The sequence below is a fragment of the Odontesthes bonariensis genome, chromosome 17, assembly GCF_027942865.1.
Source record: "Odontesthes bonariensis isolate fOdoBon6 chromosome 17, fOdoBon6.hap1, whole genome shotgun sequence".
Taxonomy (NCBI): Eukaryota; Metazoa; Chordata; class Actinopteri; order Atheriniformes; family Atherinopsidae; genus Odontesthes; species Odontesthes bonariensis.
The window spans coordinates 24,411,318-24,435,168 of NC_134522.1; the positions used below are offsets into that span (position 1 = coordinate 24,411,318).

Sequence of the window (23,851 nt, forward strand, 5' to 3'; positions counted from 1 at the left end):
TATCATTTATACGTCAAATAATAATAGCAGTTATAAAAGCCAGAGGAACTGAGATGTTATTTTAATTGAATGCATTTTAATGTCAGCTGTGCTTTATGAAACCAGAATGTTCAGATGTTACAGAATAATGCTGTGTCATTGTTATTATCATTTGGTCTAATAAATCAAATTAAAATATCAAATTATGGATAATTAAAATAAAATAAAAAGACTCCCAACAGGGCCGAATATTTTACAAATGACCTTTTGTGGTCAGCCTTTCTATTCCACGGATAAATTCAGAAGGGCACTTCAGAGAATTTGCAGTGGTAATTGTACGTTTACATGGTAAATATGTAGAGGTGTTGTACATTCTGTCAGATTAGCCACACCAGTGTCTGCTCTGTGTAAATCAGCATCAACACACTGAACAGCAGAGAGCAGTGATAACACACTGACATGGATACAGTAGCTGGAAGCTCCTCCCTTCTCATTACAAATGTAGAGGAAAAGAAGATCTCCAGTTCAGTGTGTTTTCGCTCAGAAGCCACAGATTCTATCAATTCTATCCATGTTTATTTTAATCTATCTGGTCAGAAATGTTCACGCTGCTTTTTTCTTTGTTCTTACTTCCAGGTAAGAATCATGAGATGTGTGTACCTTCTCATTGCTCCGGCAGACCTTTGCTGTGTGTCTACATTCTGATTCTGTTTTTCTTTTACAGACATTGTTCTATCATCACTTGTCATCCAGCAATCATCTGTGGTTCTTCTGATTAAGCCTGGACAAGAGGCCAGTCTTGAATGTTACCATGGAGATAGTAACTATAACTACATGTTTTGGTATAAGTCAGCAGCAGGAGGCCAACGGGCCATGGACCTGATTGGAAACCTTTATAATGAAAACCCGAATCTTGAGAAGACATTTGATAACCGCTTTACCATAACCGGCCATTCAAAGGCCAAAGCGCAGCTTGTAATCTCCAACGCCAGCCTGTCAGACACTGCAGAGTATTTCTGTGCAGCGAGTCAGCACAGTGTTTCAGCTCGTCTGGCTCCTTTACAAAAAGCTGGTGGCTCATAGCGACACACGTGCCCCTGCTTCAAGCTGCTCGCTGCAGAAGAACTGAGACTTTGGCTTCTTTCTCTGTGCTGCAAAGCCAAAAGAGAAATGTGGCAGATGAATGAAAGACTCCTATGTGGAGAAAAATAATTAGTATTATTACAAATGATTGACCTCAAAACTGGAAACCAAACAGCACCTGTGGCCACCAAATGAAAAATGAGCTCACTTTGTTCTCTTTGATGTATTTATCGTTGCAAATGTGCTGATGTCATTTCCTCCCTACAGATGTCAGGTGTTGGCCCTCTGACTTTCCATTCATTTGGTTCCCTCTTCTAAAGTCCTGATGGCTCCAAGCTTTACCACCTTGGCATTCATTGTATTCTGGGCTGCAGGTAAAACTGATACAAAGAAAAAACACATCCCACTTTACTCTTAGTCGGTCTGTGATAGAGAAATTTCAGTTGCTCCATATTTACATCATTTTAACCCTGAAGAAAACTATTTCTTCAAAGCATTCAGGCAGTGGATTTGATTCTTCATGATTCTTTCTTTCTCCTTTCGTTGTGTCAGGGTTAGGGTCAGGGTCTGTGTGGATCACCCAGTGGCCGCAATACATCGCCAGCCGTCCCGGTGGTCCGGCAGAGATGCACTGCTACCAAAATGACTCTGATTATGAATACCTGTACTGGTACAGACAACTGAGGGGAAAAGCTTTTCAGCTGATGGTGATAGTACTAGCTGGCACTGCAACCTTTGAAGAAGGATTCAAATCCGGCTTTCAGGCAGCAAAACTGAAGGAGAAGCAGTGGTCTCTGACAATATCCAGCATCCAGGAGGCAGATGAAGCTGTTTATCTGTGTGCTGCCAGGCCACACAGTGCTGTGGAAGACCTCAGGACGGTGACAAGAACATACTGTGGAGAGGCTGTTCATTGTTTTGACACCTGACTCTCATTCATAGTCAAACCAAGGAAGAAAGAAAACCACACTGTGGAAAAGACTGGAACTGAAACTCTTACTATCTATTCTTTGTTACTAACTCCTAAAGACAGGATGTAAGAAAATGGCAAGAAATAACAAGCTGAATATATTCAACCAATAGGTGGAGGCACAGCACATGGCATGCAGCCTTCATCATGAGCATGGGTTGATATCTCAGCCAAAAAAAACACAACGCCCTCCGTCTTTACCCCGATCAACCCTTCCCCAACATAACTACATGACAATGCTCTCATCTATGCCAACATTTGGTTTCCTCTTCATCTGGATCTCATGTAAGATCTCAAATGTTCCTCTGAACTTTCCTGTTTAATGCAGATTTGGCACTGAGCCACTGTTTGCTGCTGATTTCTCCACAGGTCAGGTGAGTGCTGTGACATTTCACCAGTCTTCTCCTCACATAGTGAGGCAGAGCAGTGAGGTCCACATTAACTGCAGCCATGACGATAACGCCCTCACAGTGATGCTCTGGTATCAGCATAACTGGGACAACAACTCAATGACGCTCATCGGGTACGGGTATGAAAGCTCTCAGACCTACGAAGGTCAGTTTGAAAAACAGTACAAGCTGACACGAAGAAACGCAGTGGAAGGAGCTCTGACTATACGGAAGGCGGATCTGTCCCACTCGGCTGTTTACTACTGCGCTGCCAGTACACAGTGATGTGGTTTAATGCTGCTCCCTCACTCAAAACCCTCAGCTTGTCTTGTACATGTGATGTGTGTGTGTGTTTGCACATAAAGACGTGTCTTTTTACAGACTGGCACTGGAGCAGCAGCTCAAACCAGCAGGATGCATCCCACCATCATCCTATCTCTTCTCATCTTGCTTCTGTAACCAGGTGGTCTGAACACTCATTCTTGTATCGAAATATCTATGTTCTCAGTTTTGCTGCTGCCACCTAGTGGTGGAACAGAGATAGAAGTTGTACTACACTGATGAGTTTTTTTCTAGTTCGATAGAGACGGACATTTTTTTTTTTTTATATATTTTTTGGGGCTTTTTTATGCCTTTAATGGATAGGACAGTTGGAGAGAGACAGGAAGCAGGGGGCAGAGAGAGGGGAAAGACACGCAGCAAAGGGCAGTCCGGTGCGGGACTCGAACCTGGATAGAGACAGTTGAGCTTAGAAGCCTCAGCAGACAGCTGTTATTTGGTGACAACAGTTAACCACATGTTGAAAAGTAAAACGTTAGCAAGGCTACGTTAGAAGAGTTTTTTGACGTTGAAGGAGAAGTCATCCGACCGCTACAGAGTTACTGACCCGTCTAAACGACGTGGCTCATGGATATCCTGGTGAGTTAAGCTGGATTTACAGTTGACGCGTCTGTCACGGCGGTGGCCGACTGTGACGTCAAAATGACGTTTCAGGCCTGGCGCTTGCCTTGACAAGACGGCGCATCGCGTTGTCGTGCACCAGTCGATTTTTGTAACTTGGCTGCGCCGAGAATGACAAACCGGATGGACCAATGTGAGACCAGGCAGTCAGGAGGTGCGTTTTTACAGCACCTGTACGAAACTGCAGTGAAACAGCACAGGGACCAACGTAAACTCCCAAAACTTTGAGATTGAGATTGCCAGAACTTTGGGGAAAGAGGGAGAGTTCTGTAAGAATGTGTGGAAGAAGCTACGGGACAGATACGTGAAGGCAAAGAAGAGGGCAGAGACTCAAAAAGTGGTGATGCCAGGGGCTTCAGACATTCACCTCTTTTAACTGAATTAAAACATTAAAATTATCCGAATACTGCAGCAGTATCATTGATGACAGTGTTCCTGCTCTTCATTGTTTTCTTCTCCACTTTCGTGGTTGTAGAGTAGCGGTAACCTTTATGTTTTTATTATGTGTGATATGAGGAATTGTTGTGTGGTACTGCATGTAACTCGGTTGAGAGGAAGAAAAAACATGCACTCAATGTGGACAATTAATGATTTCCTGCACTTTTTGTGCAGGCTGTTTTTGTTTTTTTTGTTGAGCTGATATATAGATGTGGATTGAGTTGCACCATCTGCCTCCATCTTGCTACTTCCTGGATTCCACTTCATCATTCCCCTTCATCCAGGGGCAGATTGGGAAGTATTTTTCCACCGGGACAATTTTTCCCTTGCCGGCCTCATACCAAAAAAAAAATCTATTGTAATTGTTTTGGTGGCCTACACCTCCTAATGCTAGTGCAGATTTAAAAGCGTATAAAAGCATTTGTTGTATTCTGTGCGGCGCCACTAGGTGGCATACTGGGGGCATATGGGCGGTACGGGAACCTGGGAGGAGAAGAAGTGAATACTGCTGCTGCCAGCCACGTACTTACTCTGCCTGCGATGTATTGTTTTATTCCGTGTTTATTTTCTTCAATCTAGTCTAACTAATTACTCTATTGTCTGCACATATATCTCATGTGACATGGGTACACTGGTGTGGGGATGGGTATAGTACTGCATGTAAGAAATATTAACTCAGGATACCACAGTAGTTCCCATTTATTGGAATGATTAATTAATAATAATAATAATTAATACATTTTCGTTCCATATGTGGCCCATTTAGATCAAAACAACTCTCCTGAAACCATTCAATATTCAAATAGCTCAATTCGGATATAACAAGTGACCATGCATTTTTGAAAAAAAAATAAAAAATTAAACCATTAGCCTGCATGAACCTTACTTGCTTGCCTTCATTTGCTAGCCAATTTTCTTCCTCTGGTGACACGACGGTGTTTTCATAACTTTGCTTATTTGACTTTCTGGTAGTAGTGGTAATGCTAACATTATAGAGGAAATTGAACATAGCTAATTCATACCAACAAACAAATGCGCAAATCCATTGAGTATGTCATTGAGTATTTAGGTCCTAACACATCATGTTAAATACACACAATTAGCTTGTGTGCTAACCTGACTAGCACACGCCAACGTCAATGCAACAATGTCATTTACCTGTACTTTGCCGGCGTGGATTGTGGAATAAATCCGTAATTTTTGAGCACTTAGATGCCTCCTCCTCCAACTTTTTCTTCTTTTTAATCCTGGCTTTTTCAGCACCTCCTTTTTCTTTTCGTTTGCCTTCCATGTTGCACTTGACTCCAGAACTGCAGGAGAAGGACTTGCCAGAAACAGACCTAGATGCTTGCCATCACTTGAGTAGACTAGGGCTGAATCTCAGATGGCGCACTTGTGCACTTCGGGCACTATGTTTTAGTGCGTAATTAATATGCCATACGCACTAAAATATGAACACTTCAGTGCACAAGTACTAAGTACCACGGGCTGCCAGTCGGCTTACAAGGGCCGTTGACATTATGTTTAGGCCGGCCGGCCCGGCGGGATAAGTCCCGGAAGTCCAGACGGCCAATCCGCCCCTGCCTTCATCCCTGCTTGCTGGATTTTCAGTCATCATCTCCACCATCTTCAGTCCCCATCACTCCAACTCAGTCTACAGCCTTCTTCACCTGTTATCCAGGATGGACAGTCTCTCCCATAAAGGGTGGTAACTTGAAACTTGAGTGCACTCAAGATAAAAAAAAGACTGAACGTGTACATTTTATTTTTATTTTTTTTATTTTCATTTATGTAATTGAGTATATTGAGATTTAACATATTTGCTCAGCGATATTTCCTTTCATATTCTGATAAATTGAGTTGCCATATTTCTTGTGGTGTGAGTCATTACGGAAAGGATCAAAGGATTTCAAGTATTCTGCTGCTTCATTTTAATGCCCGTCTCCTCTTGGAGATTAGATTATAGATATACCTGCAGGATTGGTGAAACACACACCAGGTGGGTCACACTTCCATGTAATGTTATCATGCCTTGAAATTAACAAAAACAAAACAAAACTGGCTAATTGTTTTATTCAATTTTTCATCAATTACTTAATCCACTGTGCAAGGACTTCAAAGAATTGTTTTTTAATCTCTGTGTTATCTGCAGATCAAGCAGAGAGTGTGAAATTCCAGCCATCCCATCCGATAATAGTCCAAGACAAGGAAACCGTGGATTTCAAATGCAGTCACGATGATAATGCTCTCTCTGTAATGTTCTGGTACCAGCAAAAGGACAGCGGTCTGATTAATTTAATTGGATACAGCTATACTGGCTCTGACCCAGTGTATGAGAAGCACTTTGCAACTCATTTTAAGATTACAAGGAAAGACATCCAAACAGGAGGTCTGATTATTAGCAGTGCAAACCTGTCAGACTGCTGTGTATTTCTGCGCTGCCAGCACACAGTGATGTGGTCTAATGAGAAAACATCACTAAAACCTGCTGCTTTTTCTGCTGTTTTCAACATCTTAAGCGGAGGTTGCATCATGCGAGCAAGTGCCTAAGTCCTCAATACACATATACCAAGAATTTTCACAAAGCTAGAATAAGTAATCAAAGTAAAAAAAAGACATGCTGCTCATTTTGTTATCAAACAGTGGATAAGCAAGATACTGACAGATGTTATGATGTTTCTCCACCTGATTATGTTGTTTCTGGAAACTTCTTCCACATTTTTGCTCCACCATGTGTCTCATATTGGAATTTCTATTTTTTTAAATATGCAAACATTTGACATTTACATTAGCTATGAGTTTCTTGTTCATTCTGAGGAGTAGATGTTTACTATTTTGAAAAAAAAGCAAAAAAAAAAAAAATATGTTTGAGTGGCTGACACAAAGAAGGCCCACCAATCAGTCCAGCCTGATACTGAGTAGGTTCCCTTATCCATCAGAACAGCTCTGACCAGTCAGGGCATAAACAAGAAACATCTACAGGTGTGCTGGGGTATCTGCTACAGACAGTGCTTTTAATGTTATGCTTGATTATTTCATCTGTTCCCATACGCCTAATGATGAAGATGCACATTTCTACAAACTGCACCTTTACAAAACCCCTAAATATGCTCAACAAATGGATCCCAATATCTGGTCCCATTTCTTCTTCAAACAAAACAATTTGTTGACATCTCAGGACTAAAGGCTTATGTTAAGATGGATCTTGTTTCTTCAGTCATTTTTAAGCTCTAACATTTGAAATGTCTCCATGTAAGCCTTGCAAGAGGGTGAAAAATCTATCAAAACTGAATGAAACCTGTTGTAAGAACCCCTGGTTCACTTTACATCATTTGTCAGAGGGCAGCAACAATTAGCTCAGCTAAGCAAACTCCTCCCACCAAATCTCAATACTTTTTAGCTAAATTGACCTGAGTTTATTAGCTTAATTTAGTAAATTGTAACATTTGTAGACGGGGAAAGTATTTCAGTGGAGTAAGCCTTCTGCAGCAGCACAGAAAGCTCAGGCCCAAGTTTCACAGATGAGGAGTCCAGGAAAATACATTGAAATACAGTATGAACTGAACAGGAAAAGACAGTTGTTCATGCAGTTCTGCTCAGACTGAACAATTAAAGGAATGCAGTCGCTTACAAATGGTCAGTTTACACGAGGTTTGTCACAATAAATTGGTCCTAAAGAGGATATGGAGTTGGACAGATGAGATAGTTCAGTAGGTAGCTGGGGATGTTTTGAATTTTCTGCGTTAACCGAGCATATCCAACTGATTCCTAGCTCTCATCATCATCATCATCATCATCAATAAGCAAGTTCCTCAGACAAGCCAATTAGGAGTGCTCATAAAAAGTGTTTAATACCAAAAAAAAAAAATCAGAAAAGAACTATTTGCATTAAAGTTGGATCTAAAAATTAAATAAGTAATGTCTTTTTCTTTTTTATTTCTTTTTTCTAAGAGAATTTATATGATTATAGGTAGTCATTTCCTGGGTGAACAGTTGACCCATGTGGATGTTACTGGGAGGATTTCTTACATTTTATATTGGCAGTCACAGTGTAACTGCTGCTTCAGATGTTTGCCTTGACCAACAGAAGCTGCAGGGACGCACTTACTTATTATGGGGAACAAAATCCCCTTTTTTTCTGGGAGAGCATATATTTGGGTGTCTGGAGTCACTAACAACTCAAAACATCTGAATCTGACACAACTTGGGGATTTGTGTTTGGGCCCCAATATTTGAAAATCTGTCATTCAATGAGACTTTCAGGAAAAAACTTAGATCATTTTAAAAGGTTATCCAGTCCATTATCTCATTATCTGCACCCAACCTAAACTTCAGATGAATCTTTTCATGAATTTCTTTCCACTTCCAAGGTTGCTCCTGCTTTTTGCTTTGCTATCAGCATCAAATCTCATTCTTACCTGCAATGATGAAAAAACTTATAAACCTTATAATATTCAACAAGCATGTTCTTTATTGTTGTATATCCTGGCAAGAAAAACTGAGCAGCACGAATGACAAGAATAATGTCTCTGTCAACTTCAAAAGAAGAAAAGTGAAGTTTGGTCCGTTTTGAAAATGAACCAAAATCTGCAGCAATGATCCACAAGCATCACATGCAGTTACAAAGTTTTATTTCTATTCTAAATATTTCAACAATTAGTCCAAATTCTCTTTTCAAATCATCCGTCCAGATATGACTTTGAGGAGCTGCAGTGGAAGAATCTTAAGCTGCCGTAAAGAGAGAGCTGCATGTGAAAGCCGGTGGGAAGTTTCCCTGCTTCAAACAGAGAAGTACGGGGAGGATCTGAGCGTATTTCACAGGCTGCTGTAGGTTAAAGCTGAAGCTCCTCAGTGGGACTGAGCACAGTGAGGATTTCATCACAACCAGTGTGATGATGAACATCCTTTGTGTTGCACTACTAATCTTCTCCAGTAAGAACATTTCCTTTCAGTGCTTTCAACAAACCTTTTCACACTTATTAGTTATGATGACCTGTTGTTTATTTACTCGTCTTTTTCTTCTTTTTCAGATTTCTCCCTCTGTGTAAAGATCCACCAGCTGCCCTTTGCAGTCAGCAGAGAAAGCGACAGCGCTGTGACTTTTCAGTGTGAACAAGATGATGATCAGTATTACTACATGTACTGGTACAGACAAAGGAGCGGGAGACTGGAGCTGCTAGCATACTCTCTTGGCAAAGACTCATGAGATGTTGAAGCACCTTTCAACAAATCCAAGTACACCGTGTCCAGACCTGCATTGCTGAGTTCCACTCTGCAGATACACCCTCCTGAGGTTGGAGACTCCGCTGTGTTTTACTGTGCCTCCAGTAGAGCACAGTGCTTCAAAGAGCCTCTGCAGCTAAACAACAACCTCAGGAGAAAGCAAAGAAGAAGAAATGAGGAGAAGAAGTGCTCTGTGCAGGATTATGTTGACATAAGAAACATGCTGGCTACTATCTTTAGTGATGTTAAAACACACACCATGATATAACTCCATGTAAAAGAGCACATTCATTAAAAGCAGGAGAGCTGTCTCTCCATGGTTCGGTGTGGTTTCTGAAAGCCCATAAAGCTGATGTGTTCAGATAAAAGAGCAGGTGTTAATGGGTTAGGTTTCTGCATCCCATGTGACATTACTGCTCTGCACAGTGTTTCATTTTTGTCACTAAATAAAATCTGCAGCTTCATGAATAATTTGATTCTCTGTGCAGCCCGACAAGGTAAAAGTGGATCAACTGTAAGAAGTTATCATACGCTGACCTCTACAGGATCACACTGGGTACTGTTGGTGAAAGGAAAATAATGTCAGCATGCAAAAAGGAGGAACCATGTAGATCAAATCTGCTAAATGTTCTGAAGATAAATAAATAATGTCGTGTTTAATGAGCTCACAGCAGAGTTACTTTACTTCAGTAACAGTTAAGGGACATAAACTTTTATCATTATTGTACGGTTAAACTTTAGCTTCAGATATTCTTCCAACTCACAGATTATTTCATGAGATACAAACTCATTTTCAATATTGATCAAAGCTTTATTGTAGTAAAGCTGTACTTTTAGTCAGTTTTTATGAAAAACTAAAACCATTCAACTTTGGTGACCTGTCAGGTTCTTCAATTAGAGAAAATATGAACTTTGACATGAGCACATATTAGTTATTAATGGATTCAGCACAAAGTGAAGAAATTATGCACAGTGGCAACACTGTTAAATGTAATAGCACATTTCATTTCAGTTTATTCATATAGCGCCAAATCATAACAATGTCATCTCAAAGGAACGTCAAAGATTCAGTCCAACTGAAGCCAGTTAGAATACAATTCATTCTAATATTATGGGAATCATATCAAATCTGGGAAGAACTGGGATTGGACCTATGTGCACCTAAACAAAGGGTGTAAAGACAAAAACAGTCCAATGTTAGCTGAAGTTTGACAGCAGAATAAGAAAAGAAAAATGTGTGTTTCCTCATCACTGTCAAAGAGAGGCTACCTTACATTTTACACTTTGTCATTTAGCCAGAAAGAAAGGCAAGATTTTTACTCAGGACAGCATTTTCTGCTTTAAATTTAGAAAGATTTATACATCTGACTGACAGAGGCCTTTAAAAGACCATCTACAGTTTCTGTCACATGTGTGAGCGACTGTCCCACCCTGACAACTGATTGGATGAAGAGCTGTGACCAGCAGAGATGTCACTTCCTCTGAGCAGCTAAACAAACAGCAACAAAAAGCAGCTTCCCTTTCCCTTCCTCTGTTCTCTCTTCTTTTCTTAGCTGTCACAGAAATAGCAGCAGTCAGGTTGGAGCGCGTTCAGACATCAGTCGGCCCGACCTGCACAGCTGCTCTGACACACACACCTACACACACACAGATGGAGGCTGAGATAAGGAGAAGCTGGGTGGGGGAGGCAGAGAGGAGAGAGCCGAAGAGACACAAGGTTTTTGTATGATGCTTTTTCACCGTGGGGGACAGGGGGCACGGTGATACAATCCCATAGAGCCGCCGTACAAAAACCTCCTTCCATTAACTTCCATTGTGTAGACGGCTACATGCAACTTAGGAGGCTTAACAGAGCAGAAACATGGTTCATCTGAAGGTGCGTAGGATGGTGGAACAGTTGGCCATTGATTAGTCACTTTAGATGGAGATATTTGATCAGAAGGAAGTTTTTGAAGATCTTGCAGTTCATATGTGGAACATTTGGAAGTTTGCTTTGCTCATCTTGACAAAGACAAAACAAATGTTGACATGATGAAGTTCAGCCTGAATGTTTAAACCCTCTTTATCCTCTGGATTATCAGAGTGTGTCTGAACAGGAGGATTCTGGACAGTTTGGGGACTTTTTGCTGGAAGAGACTTTCAGTGTGACACTGGAGCAGAAGCTTACTTTGGAAAAGGAACAAAACTCACTGTTTTGGGTAAGTTGGAGCTCTTACAAGTTATGTTCACTGTATTAGACTTAAACTGGTGGAAATGTTGGAATGAAAGGGAAGGAAAAAGCTGTTGTGTTAAAAGAATCTGCATTATTGAGCTGAACTCAGAGCACTGTGACCAACACTGATCCTGCTTACTTTGGCCAAGGAACCAAACTGACGGTTTTAGGTAAATATTTCACTTTAATACTGTGTTTTGATGGATTACACTTTGGTTAGTTAGCCTTAGTATAAACAGAAGCATCAGTAAAGACTTTTCAGAGATAAATCAGGGAGAGAAAGAGGTTCTTGCTCAGTATTGCTGCAATGTGACAACAACAACGAAGCTTACTTTGGAAAAGGAACAAAACTCACTGTTTTAGGTGAGTGAAGGACGATTCAAACAAAACTAATGAAACAAGATCTTAAACTGAATCAGTGCAGAAACAGCCATCACATCCATTGGTATCTATAGTTTGAGCCCAGCTCAGGGCTTTTTGATATTAAGCTGCAGCTCTGTGCCAACTATGAAGCTTATTTCGGACAGGGAACAAAACTGACTGTTCTGGGTAAGTAAGACATCTGAAAGTCTTCTCATGAACTCACATGTAATAAATAAGTTACAGCAGCTGGTTTGAAGAGGAGAAAACCACCAAAGTTGCAAAAAGCAGACTGTAATGAAACAAATGTTGGTCCTAGATTTAGAAAATTGTCAAATGACAATGATGGTCCAAATGAAAACCACTAAAAGGCAGCCGAAACGCAAAGAAGCAAAGTAAAAGCAGCATCTTGGGCTGTTTTCAGCACAGATCATGTGCACTGTGACTCTGGTGGTTATGAAGCTTTCTTCGGTGCAGGAACAAAGTTGACTGTTTTAGGTAAGAAACCGAATCCAGTTAAAATCAGAACTGCTTTTAGGAATGTTTTGTAAATATATAAGCCTTCAATCAAGAATATTGAAGGTGCTGCTCAATGCTTTTTGCCCTGATGCCTAAACTCTGTCTTAGCACAAAGCAGTTCTTTGTGAGCTAAAACAAAGATTAACACACTGCAGATTCAGATGTTTTCAGCTCTTGTAAATACAGGACGCAGCTGACTGTTTTAAGTGAAAGTTGGATTTATTACTAAACTAAACAGGAGATGAAGAAAAGCAGCATCTTGGGATGTTTTCAGCACAGATCATGTGCACTGTGACTCTGGTGTTAATGAAGCTTTCTTCGGTGCAGGAACAAAGTTGACTGTTTTAGGTAAGATGCACGTTGTGTATTAAGTCTGTAAAAAGTGAAGTGGTAGAATGTTCTATTGAAGGGACATTTAAGCTCATTGGAGTTTCACTTCAGTGCTTTTTGTTCTGAAGCGTAGACGCTGTGTCAGTACGAAGCTTATTTCGGTCAGGGAACAAAACTGACCGTTCTAGGTAAGTAAAACCTCCAAATTTCTTATCATACAAATAACAAGACAAATAGAATATGTCAAAACCGAGCAGGTTTCTCATTGAGAGAGATGTTGTGTGGGTCATAAACAGCTTGTAAAATATGAATATAGATCAGCAGCTGGTGGGTTATTTTTCATTCAGATGGAAGTTCTGTTTATTCTAAAAGCAGAAAGCAAAGAAGTAAAGTCAAATCAGCTGATGAGCTGTTTTCAGCACAGATCATGTGCACTGTGACTCTGGTGCTGCAGAGGCTTACTTTGGTGGAGGAACCAGATTAACTGTTTTAGGTAAGAAAACACTTTGACGTTTATTAAATTTTCTGGAGGAACAATTCAATGCCTCTGAAACTTTGAATACATCACAACTTCTGAAGTAGATGAAGTCAAACTGGTGAGATGTGAAATGGTGAAAAAGCTGGTTTAAAGTGTCAGAGAGGCAGCAGGAAGAGTTTTTGTTCCAGTCGAGAGTCTCTGTGCTCCTACAACGAGGCTTTCTTTGGAGCTGGAACTAAACTCACTGTTTTAGGTAAGAAAACTTCCAACAAACAAACTGATCTGAGCTCCCCTCTTTGGCTCTCTGTGTGTCAGAGCTGTCAGCCACATTCACAACAGAATTAATAGACCTTTGATACGATGGCAGTCAGCAAAAATGCACATGTTTATTTGTTCAGTAAAAATGAGAGTTCTTCAGGAAAAGTGCTGCAGCTCTAAAACATTTGGCTCTACGCCCAGATTCTTCCTCTCTCAGTCAGTTCTTATCAGCTCTGTGAAACACTGTGAATTCACAGTCAGAAGCTCACTTTGGAGCTGGAACTAAACTCACCGTTTCAGGTAAGACAGAAAGATTTTCAGTATCTGCTAATGTAATGCACTGGCAGAAATAATGGAAAATCATTTATTCTGACTTAAACTGAACTTCGATCACTCTTTAAAATGGCTGTAAACTGATCAGGCTTTGGAAAAGCATTGATTTAGAACATGTTTTGTTGGGAAAAAGGTTTTTGGAGTGTCTGTAAAAGAGCACAAAGACAGTCTGCAGCTCTCAGCACTGAAACTTCAGCAGTTTTTTATGCAGCTGTTTATCAGTGTAAACAACTACGAGCCTGCTTACTTTGGCAGAGGCACCAAACTGACTGTACTGGGTAAGAAAAGGATCAAATCTCACGCTTCTTCAGCTCTTTCTGCAACCTAAATCTGCTAAAGGATTGTCGGGTAAATAATATTTTGCTGTACTATTTTGGGATTGTTATGCTGGTATGTTGTCAGAAGAAGAAAATCTTAAAAACCTGAAAAAAAAAGAAAGATGCCTCTAAAAGTTATAAAAAAGTATTAAAGTCTGTACAGACGTGTAAATCCCTCAGTTCAGTGGAAAAAGGCAACATTTGGCTCAGGCCCCAGACTTTGTTATACTAGTTCAACTATTGTGTTACTTAATCCATTAACTTAAAGAAGGAAGTTTGCAATGAAGACTAAAAGTGCTCACAAGATGCAACGGTGTGTCTTTGCAAAATAGCATTATTTCACTTCCTAAATAGAACTTTACAAAGAATAAATGTCTGATAAATGCTGATTGTTTGATAGGACAGAAAATATTCTGGCAGCCAGATTAAATAGAAGGTAGGGGTCAGCTTTTCCATGTGAGTCAGCAGTGTGCTCTGGCAGCTGCTTGTGGAGAAGGAACCAAGCGAACAGTTCTGGGTCAGATCATTACAGTAATTAACTCAAAGAAACATTTCTATGATGAAAACAACTGATGTTCACTGGTTCTAACATACAGAAGGGTTATGAGCACACTGGCTTCTCGTCTCTAGCTATAAAACTGCTTTGTCGGCTTGGAGCTTTTAACAATGCAGCTCTGACTGGAATCTGAATGAATTCTTTTCTCTGACTTTCAGAATCAGGACGTAGTGTCACACCCCCATCAGTGAAAGTTCTTCCACCTTCACACAAAGAGTGCAGAAACAAAAAAGACCAGAAAAGGAAGAAGACCCTGGTCTGTGTGGCCACTGGTTTCTACCCAGACCATGTCAACGTGTCCTGGACAGTCAGTGGAGTTGGACAAAATGAAGGTGTGGCGACGGACAGCGCCGCCGTGCGAGAAGGAAAGTTCTACAGAATCACCAGCAGGCTGAGGGTCCCTGCTGATGTCTGGTTTCAACCTGACAATCAATTCACCTGCAACGTCGAATTCTTCAATGGAACAGCCACCACGCCATATTCTGATTCAATTAATGGTGAAACAGGTATGATACCTACAGGTATGAGCTAATCTGAATCTTTATGCCATGAGAAAATATCTCTCATTGACTGAATTGGTTTTATTCTTCATCAGGTGGTTCAGATGGAGGCATGTCAAGAGGTAAATGTTTTCCTTTGTCCACTGAGTGCGATGTTAACAGTTTAAACTGTTTGCTGCACTGATCATCAGTCTCCACTAACTGATGTTTCCTCTTTGACCTCCCTGCAGAGAAATATCTGAGGGTCACACAGAGCGCCAAACTCTCCTACGGTGTTTTTATGGTGAAGAGCTGCATCTACGGAGCCTTTGTTAGCTTTTTGGTGTGGAAGCTTCAGGTTGGTTAAACATGAACCGCAGCTTACATCAGTTATCCAGCTTACACCCTGCTTATTTTAGCATTCACTGTCTTCTACATAAAACCCGCTTTGAGATTAAAGGACTTAAATGTGTGAATGAATGAAATCTGATGACTGAAAGGACGATATGTCTCGTCTTTGTGTTGCAGAGTTCAGCAGGAAAACAGAAGAAGTGAAAACTGAACTGAGGCCTGGATCTACACTCAGCAGGAGATGGATTATTCTGCTGTCTGTAAATCAAATCTGTACAACACAGAACACACTGTTAGTGTGTTGCTGTGGCTTTGCATTCATGTGAGAGTTGCTCAAATCCTGCTAATACAGAGGAACTATGTGCACATTCTTCTTACAGTATAAAAGCTTTTGTTTTGTGTATTTCTTCAACTATTTCCAATGAATGCTCCTTCTAAATAAACACCTGCAAGTTAATCTTTTTGACTCTGGCATCAACAGTCTATCATCCTACACTGAACATGATGTGTTCCAGAGATAGAGTCAGATATTTTTAGCTGCAGGCTTATCTGACTCTTATTCTGAGAAATCTGTTTCGTTTTCAGAACACAATATGGAAACATCTCAGCTCAGGAAAGTTCTTCATGTCGGTTTAAGTGAGTCATTAGCCAGGCTTTCCAATAAACTCACAGAAATTAGAATTTATTCTTGTTCTTCTTACTTGTGAGTAATGTTCTACCCACATGCTTTGGATCCTGAAATGTGTTTTTAACCTAATTAAAGCAGGTTCATTTAAATGTTCAACTTTTCTCTAAAAAGATAAGTTCATTTCTTTTACTGTGACATAACAACAGACGTTTAGGGTCCTCGTGTGTTTGGAGAAGAAGGTCAGAGCTGTTGTTGAAGAGGAAGATTAAGTGGGGCGTGAAAGCTGCAGAGGAGCAGAGAGCGACAGCAGAGGACAGGATGTGGTCACAGAGCAGCCTGCAGCTCCTTCTCTGTGCTGAGAAAGCACGGAGGTGAAACCTTCCACTTCACCACAACCTCCGGCTGTCTGCGTGCACCTGCATGTGTGCACCAGCACCCACCCACACACACACACACACACACACACACACACACACACACACACACACACACACACACGCACACACACACACTGCACATCTCTGAGCTAACAGTTGGAAAAACTTCCGTTTCCGTGACAACCGAAGCTAAAAAGCGAACATGTGTCTGAGTTCTATGACAAACAGCAGCTGTTTACTGAGATCTGGGGCAGGAGTTTGTTACTAAATGTTTCATGCTGATGCAGAGAACAAACATGAAATGAATTCTGTTGCAGTTTAAACACAGCTGCCCGTATTAAAGCATAAAAAAGAGACAGTTTTCTTAGCATTTCCCTCCTCAGTCATGTTCATAAATCTCACAAAATGTAGAAACCTTAGCTCAACATTTTACCAAATACTTGCCTTTAAGGTGTCCCACAACACGTTATTTTGATTTTTCACGCCCTTAGTGGTACTAAAACTAGAGAGGGCATTTATTTTCTTGTTCTCCCATTTGTTTCTTTGAACAAACATGTTTGTTGGTACTCACATTTTAACAGGAAACAGCATCTGTGAAGCTACAGCAGAAACATAGTGTGTCTCACATCATATCTCCTCCTGCAAAGCTTAATCTTTTTAAAATCTCCATTTTATGTCCAAATACCGTCACCTCGTGGGTTCATTGCAAAAGATCCTCATAAAAAACATTGTAAACATGATTATTCCTTTTCCAAATCAACAATATTTGAAGATGTAAATGACGTAAGAAATAAGCGCTCTCAGATACGTTAACTCCTGCATCAGTTGGACATTTTCACGATGAGATTTTGCTCATTTCTTAGTTTGACATAAACTAAGAAATGTGCAGAGAAAAGCAATGTTTTAGTTTCAGTCCGTTGTATTTCAGTTCATATCACGGTCATGTTTACTGACCGCCATTTAAACTGAACTAATAGATTTAAATAAAGAATAAAAATTGGACATCATACTTTAAAGGAGACATGCTTTCTTTTTCTTTAACAGATAAAAAAACTTCCCCTGATAAAGGTTGATGTTTAATAATCTGTAAGTTTACACATCGACATGTTCAATTTCTCACGTGTGACTCCTAAACAGACGTCATTTGTCACACCTAGAATATAGATTGAATAAACCATGACTTTAAAAGACTGTAAACTTAGAAAAACGTGCCACCATTGTTTGCAGCAACCACAGCGGAGCAGTAAAGAGAACTGAAATAGCAGGCTGGAGGATGTTTGTTTGACTGATCTTTGTTTGAGCAGATGATGTTGGCTGAACTTCACAGACAGCATCAAACAGCAGATATGATGTCGCAGGTTAACACACTCCAGCAACAAGACAGAAAGAGTCCCACTCGCGTGCTCACTTTGTCATGCTGAACGACACCTTGTGGTGAAAAGTGAGCATCACGTCATGTGATTCATGTGCAGCATTTTGAACTGACAGGTTTTAATCAGCATGTCTTTACAATCAAATAAAGTCACAGACAGAATCAGCAGTGAGGCTGTGTTTCAGTGGATTCCTTTAAAAAAAACACAGAGCTATTCAGCTATTTCACATTTACAATCAATATAAAGTCAACCTGTGTTGACTTTATACGGCTTTTCAGGTTTAAAACAGTTACTCTGAGCTCACGCGGGATAATTCATGGTGAGGAAATGAAACCTTAAAGCTTAAACTCAACTATCTCTCAAACAAGTGAAGGAATCCTACATAAAACTGGGTGATCATTCCAACTGTTGTGAATCTTTAGTGAAAACTGGGACATCACAGTACCAGTCAAGGTTGCTCACAAGACAGATCTCATTACAGACACACACTGCGTTGGTGCTTTATCAGCTTTATGCCGTGCAACATGTGGCCAGTGCCCCTGATCTCTGCTTGTGTTAAAGAAAAGACTTTAAGAGAGTTGAAGAGAGCCACAATTGTTGTGATGTTTGTTGGACGGATGAAAATCGACGGAATTTTGTCAATTTTAGAAAACAGTTAGCACAAGCAGCAATCTTCACCTCATTTTCTGTCTCCATACAAGACTCGGATGTTGTTTTCTGCTGAAGTACACGTCAGCATCCTCATGTTCCCAGACTCCAGATGTCAGGGTGCCATCTGCTGGATGAACCTGCAACACATCAGTCAGAGCTGCAAACCTCTGAACCTCGATCTCAAAATGCAAAGTCTCTGAATTAGATATATATAATTATATATAATATATATAATAACAACAACAGTGAATCACAAACGTAAGGTCACATGGCAAGCCATTCTACCATTTAAAGCCAGACTGGATATGGGTTGCAGATATCTGTCATTCAGTTTTGCCTTACACAAAAGCAATAATCAGAAAGACCTTGTTGATATCTACAATGTTAATTCTGGATCGTCAAACGTAGCTTTTAAATGTTAAAATGGCTCGCCATAAAGGTCATGGTTGAGAATTCCCAGTCCAGCATTTCAACATTGGATTGGTACAAACGAAATAAGCAAATACTGGGGGGATTTGGTAGATATCCCAGCTGCCTTCAGGGCAGGGGTTGTTAATTCATCACAGGGCTAACAGAGACAGAGGACATTTCCAGTATTTGGCATTATAACAGTGCTGTGTATTCATTCATCTGCTCAGAGCTGCAGATTCCTCTGAGAGCACAAAAAACTTCGTTCAGCTTACTGAACACCTTTGCTTTATGAAACTGTAGCAATTTCACTCTTCAGTTTCAAGTGTTTACTCGTTCAGATGGCATTGCAGAGAAAAAATATAATAAATAAATCAAGCCTCGACAGTTACCGCTTAAAGCTGTGTATCACTGCTGAACTCAAACAAACTAGACTTTAAAGTACACGGCTGCAAAAAGGAATAGAACTTAAGAGCCCCAGCAGCGCCACATGATAAACAACACTGAAGATCCAGAACAGCTCATAAGATCACATCACACAATGCTACACCATGAATGTCCAGTGGCACATCCACCTGCAGCTCAACAGAACTGGACTGCACTGATGGAGGCTGATGAAACATGGACGTCATCATCTTTAAACAAGGTCTCTTCATATTCAATTCAATTCATTTTTATTTATATAGCGCCAAATACAACAAATGTCATCTCAAGGCACTTAGATAATAAAGTCAAATTCAAGCCAATTGGAATTCAATTGATTATAATCATAATTATTCATAAAATAATCCAATTAGTTCATATAGAGCCATTTCAAAAACAATTTCCTAGCTAAGGAAACCAACAGATTGCACCGAAACTTGTCTTCAGTCAAATCTCCCGTCCTGAGCGTGCCTGAGGCGACTGTGGAGAGAAACGACTCCCTTTTAACACGAAGAAACCTCTGGCAGAACCAGAACCAGGAAGGGTGGCCATCCGCCTCGACCAGCTGGGGTTTGAGAAGACAGAAGGGGGGGGGGCACTGTAACACCATTCAAAGGATACCTGTTGGAACAGGGAAACACGAGTTAATGACCACAATAATGTCACATATACATAAAGAGAGTAAAGTGAGGAAAGGTGTGACAGATGAGGCCCCCCAGCAGTCTAGGCCTATAGCAGCTTAACTATGGGATGTTTCAGGATCACCTGAGCCATCCCTAACTATAAGCTTTATCAGAAAGGAAAGTTTTAAGCCTGGTCTTAAAAGTGGAAAGGGTGTCTGGTTCCCGGACATTTACTGGCAGCTTATTCCACTGAGAGGGGCCTGATAACTGAAGGCTCTGCCTCCCATTCTACTTTTAGAAACTCTGGGAACCTCAAGTAAACCTGCAGTTTGGGAGCAAAGTACTCTGTTAGGAAAATATATTATAATGAGATCTTTAAGATATGATGGAGCTCGGTCATTAAGAGCTTTATATGTGAGGAGAAGAATCTTAAATTCTATTCTGAATTTAACAGGGAGCCAATGAAGAGAAGCTAAAACTGGAGAAATATGATCTCTCCTGTTAGTTCTCATCAAAACTCTGGCTGCAGCATTTTGGATCAACTGAAGGCTTTTTAGAGAATATGTGGGACAGCCCAATAATAAAGAATTACAGTAGTCCAATCCTGAAGTAACAAATACATGGACTAGTTTTTCTGCATCACTCTAAGACAAGATGTTCCTGATTTTAACAATATTACGAAGATGAAAGAAGGCAGTCCTAGAAACCTGTTTTATATGCGAGTCAAATGATAAAGTCTGGTGAAAAATAACTCCTATAAATAAAGTGTTTTGGCTGCTGAGAGAAACTGTAGGTGTGGAGAAACATCAGCCATGGAGCATCCGGCAGGAGGAAGAGGGAGAGGTCAACAGAAGGGTAGAGCAAGAGGAAGGGCTCGTCCAAAGAGACAGACAAATTCAAACGAGATATGAGCCACACTTGGCACAATCATGGCTCACTCTCTCACGCTTTACGGTGGCAAGCATCGTTCTGCATTACAAACGCATGCACAGAGCATTACAGTTTGTGGAAAGAACATTACTCAGAACACTTTTATAATCACTTACGTACTCCATCATCATGCTTGGACCATTAAATACTTGCCCATCTCCTCAGTTTTCTGGACCATTTTAATGACTTTCTTCTTCTTCCCCCAACAAGGAAGACATTAAAAAGTGGTCTGGGTCAATTTTCATCGGTCAGCAGACATTCAAGCATGTTTTCGGGGACCACCCAACCTTTTCTGCTTTAGCCCTTCAACCTCATTTTCCCCTTTTTGAACCCATTTGAGGAATTCTTTTCCCCGTGGCTTTGGAAAGTTTCTGATCTACATCCGTGTGAGCGAATGTCGGCCCTTGAAGCAACGGAAGATGCCTGTGAAGACATTCGGGTTGAGGATTATCGGGGCTGGATAAGCTGCTCCAGGAAGTTTTTTCCAGCACTGTTTGGCAAAAGACAAAATTTTGCTGTGAAGTTAATGAAAATCTTTTGCCTCAGCTTTCCTTTATAGTTATAATTGTACACATCTTCTTTGTACTTCCTGTATGGCATTGAACTAATCTGTATAGCTCTGTCTTGTTTTTAACATGCTATGTGTTTCTAAATGTGGCCTATTCTTTTTTTCAATGAATAAACACTGTGCTCTGTTCATTGTGCTGCATCAAACACATTTTAGCACATGACAATTGTGTGTCAAATCTTTTTAGTGCAGTCTGAAACACATGGATTGTTGTGGCGACCCATAAAATGTGTGCAAATTTTGACGTGAAAATACAGTTCTGGAGCATGTGTTTTTGATGGTGGTGCACATTGAGCGCAATATTTTGTGCAATATTGACTTTGTTTCGAAGCAGACACGTTGTTTCCAGAGTTGTGTATAAGCATTTGGGGGAAAAACTACAGTGATCAGTCCCCTTGCGTGGAAAGTGGAACGTGTAAACGGAGAGCAGATTTATTTGCCTCATTAAAAGCTCATTTCTGCTCGTGTCCTCAATAAGTTTGGTTTTGCTGGAAAGCGACGGCAGAGCTATGCGGAGCATAACGGCTACAAGCTTTACCTGTACAGTGATAAGAGCACAACACACCATTACCAGCAGATCTGCGAGTCCTACCAACGGACGTTTCTTCGCTTGTTGTGATCATTAGTTCCAGCTGTTAACAACAGCAGCTGTCTGAAAAGTTGCTTCAACAGAAAGGGCTGGGTGCAGTTATTCTCTGTAGGTGTCGCTTACGCTTATTGCTCGTGGGTAAGAAAATGAGAAAAGACGCCGGCGCTCAGAAATTACACTGCTACAACTAATGATAATAAAAATAATATGTCTTGGTAGACACGGGACGTTTTTCTCTGATCTGTATAACCACAGACAACAATCCAACTTGTAATTGACCCACTGAGAATCCTCCATAACCTCCTGGTACAACTCCAGCATTTGGATCACGTGACAATCTTATCGACCCTTTATCATCTATTTTTTTTTCTTTCTTTTTTTTCTTTTTTTTAACCCGAGGCTACCCATCTATCACGTGTGTAAAAGTTCTGCACGAGGGCAAAAATGATTAAGCTCTGACGCACATCGACGTCAATGACGTCACAAAGAACATCAGAGAGCGCCGTTCTGACGCACATTGAATGACGCACTGTGCCGCAGACGAAAGTAACAGGCCCTGTTACACATGTAACTATATTTCAGACCTATTGCACGGACAGCTTAAGAGAATTTTATTTCACACCGAAAGAGAAGAGGAAAGATCACCAAAATGGAACAAACTAGGACGCAAATGGACACCGTACCAATTACAGAGGAAAATCTCCTACCAATTGTTAAAAGACATCTGGAAAAAGTTACAGCAGCCCAGTGGGCCTTGCTGGTAAGTGGAACCTTCGATTTGGAAATGCAAGCCATTCTTGCAGGGATGTTAGCAGACATCGTACAGACGGTGTCAACAGTCCTCTTGAGAGTCTTGCTTCCCAAAATTCAGCAGGGCTTTCAAGAAAATACAGATGGGGCAGATTCTAGGTTGACACCAATAAGAGCAGACCTTGGAGATTCCTTGCCTAAAAGTATCTCCAGCTGTCTCAATGCACCACAAGACAGTTGTGAAGATGCCCGACATTTGACTAAACTCACAGAGGAAGAGATAGAAGAGAGAGTAAATTCTCTTCTCAATGATGCAACAGAGACAAAAGTTTTACCCCCAAAGCCTGCTATTTTTGTTAGTGGGCTCATGTCAAATATTAATCGTCTTAGCCACATGGTTTGTCATGCTGCCGAATGGCTAAGGGGATGCTTGTTGACGCTGAAACAGAAATGTTGTTGGCCTAAACAATGCATTGAAATAAGTGATAGTGACTCCTGTAAGTCAAACGAAAGCAATACATCATACATTCTCACGGAATCAACCACCAAAGGTGTGAGTGACATCCTGTTGAAGTGGTCAGGATCTGAAACAGGTCTAAATCCGGAAAGTGGACATGTTTCGCCCATCACCCCCACTCACTCAGCAAAGAGCGCAGCAGCAGAGATAGTAGACATTATAATGGAAAACGTTCAAACTCCAGAACCTGTGAGGTCCGCTGAATCCATTGGAAGCAGTGTTCCACGTGGACCTCACTTTGACATGGAACTGATCATTGATAAAGCAAGAAGTTTTTTTGCCTCAAGCCCTGGACCCACGGATACCGCAACAGAGCCAGAAGTAAACAAGCGATCTTTCTTCTCCAGTTTTGTCAAGAAGCACTTTGACAGCATGGAGAAGGATCTGAAAAAGTCATTCGAGAGACCGGACGAAAAATTTATTTTAAAGCTAGACCATGAGTCAACATCCAACGTACCGTCCGACTTTATTTTACCGGGGTGTATACCAGACTCTCCCGAACCCGAAAAATCCGCTGTGAACACACAGCAAAGACTGGTCACAATGATAAAACAGGGGCCCTCTGACATTACTTTTGGCACCTTTAAAGCTAATCTGGATAACTTTATCACGGAACTGAATTGTTCAGATGAAAACCTACAGCAGAAACTGGAAAACGTCTCACACTGCTATGAAGTACAGAAGTTTTCAAAGGAATTAACTGATAAGATGTATACTCATCTCATGGCAGAACAAGTTTATCATCTCCCTATCGTACCACGAGGTAAATGTCTATCCGA

The 23,851-nt window shown here is 40.7% G+C and overlaps 1 protein-coding gene across 1 annotated transcript; it reads left to right on the forward strand.

Annotated features, from left to right (window-relative positions):
* The first annotated feature begins 1,374 nt into the window (after positions 1 to 1,374).
* LOC142366875 (M1-specific T cell receptor beta chain-like) lies at positions 1,375 to 15,692 on the forward strand. The gene is made up of 6 exons (XM_075448879.1): positions 1,375 to 1,436; positions 1,615 to 1,925; positions 12,597 to 12,651; positions 14,564 to 14,926; positions 15,136 to 15,242; positions 15,413 to 15,692. The coding sequence occupies exons 1-6, from the start codon at positions 1,388 to 1,390 to the stop codon at positions 15,437 to 15,439; spliced, it is 912 nt and encodes a 303-aa protein (XP_075304994.1). The 5' UTR covers positions 1,375 to 1,387; the 3' UTR covers positions 15,440 to 15,692.
* The last annotated feature ends 8,159 nt before the right edge of the window (positions 15,693 to 23,851 follow it).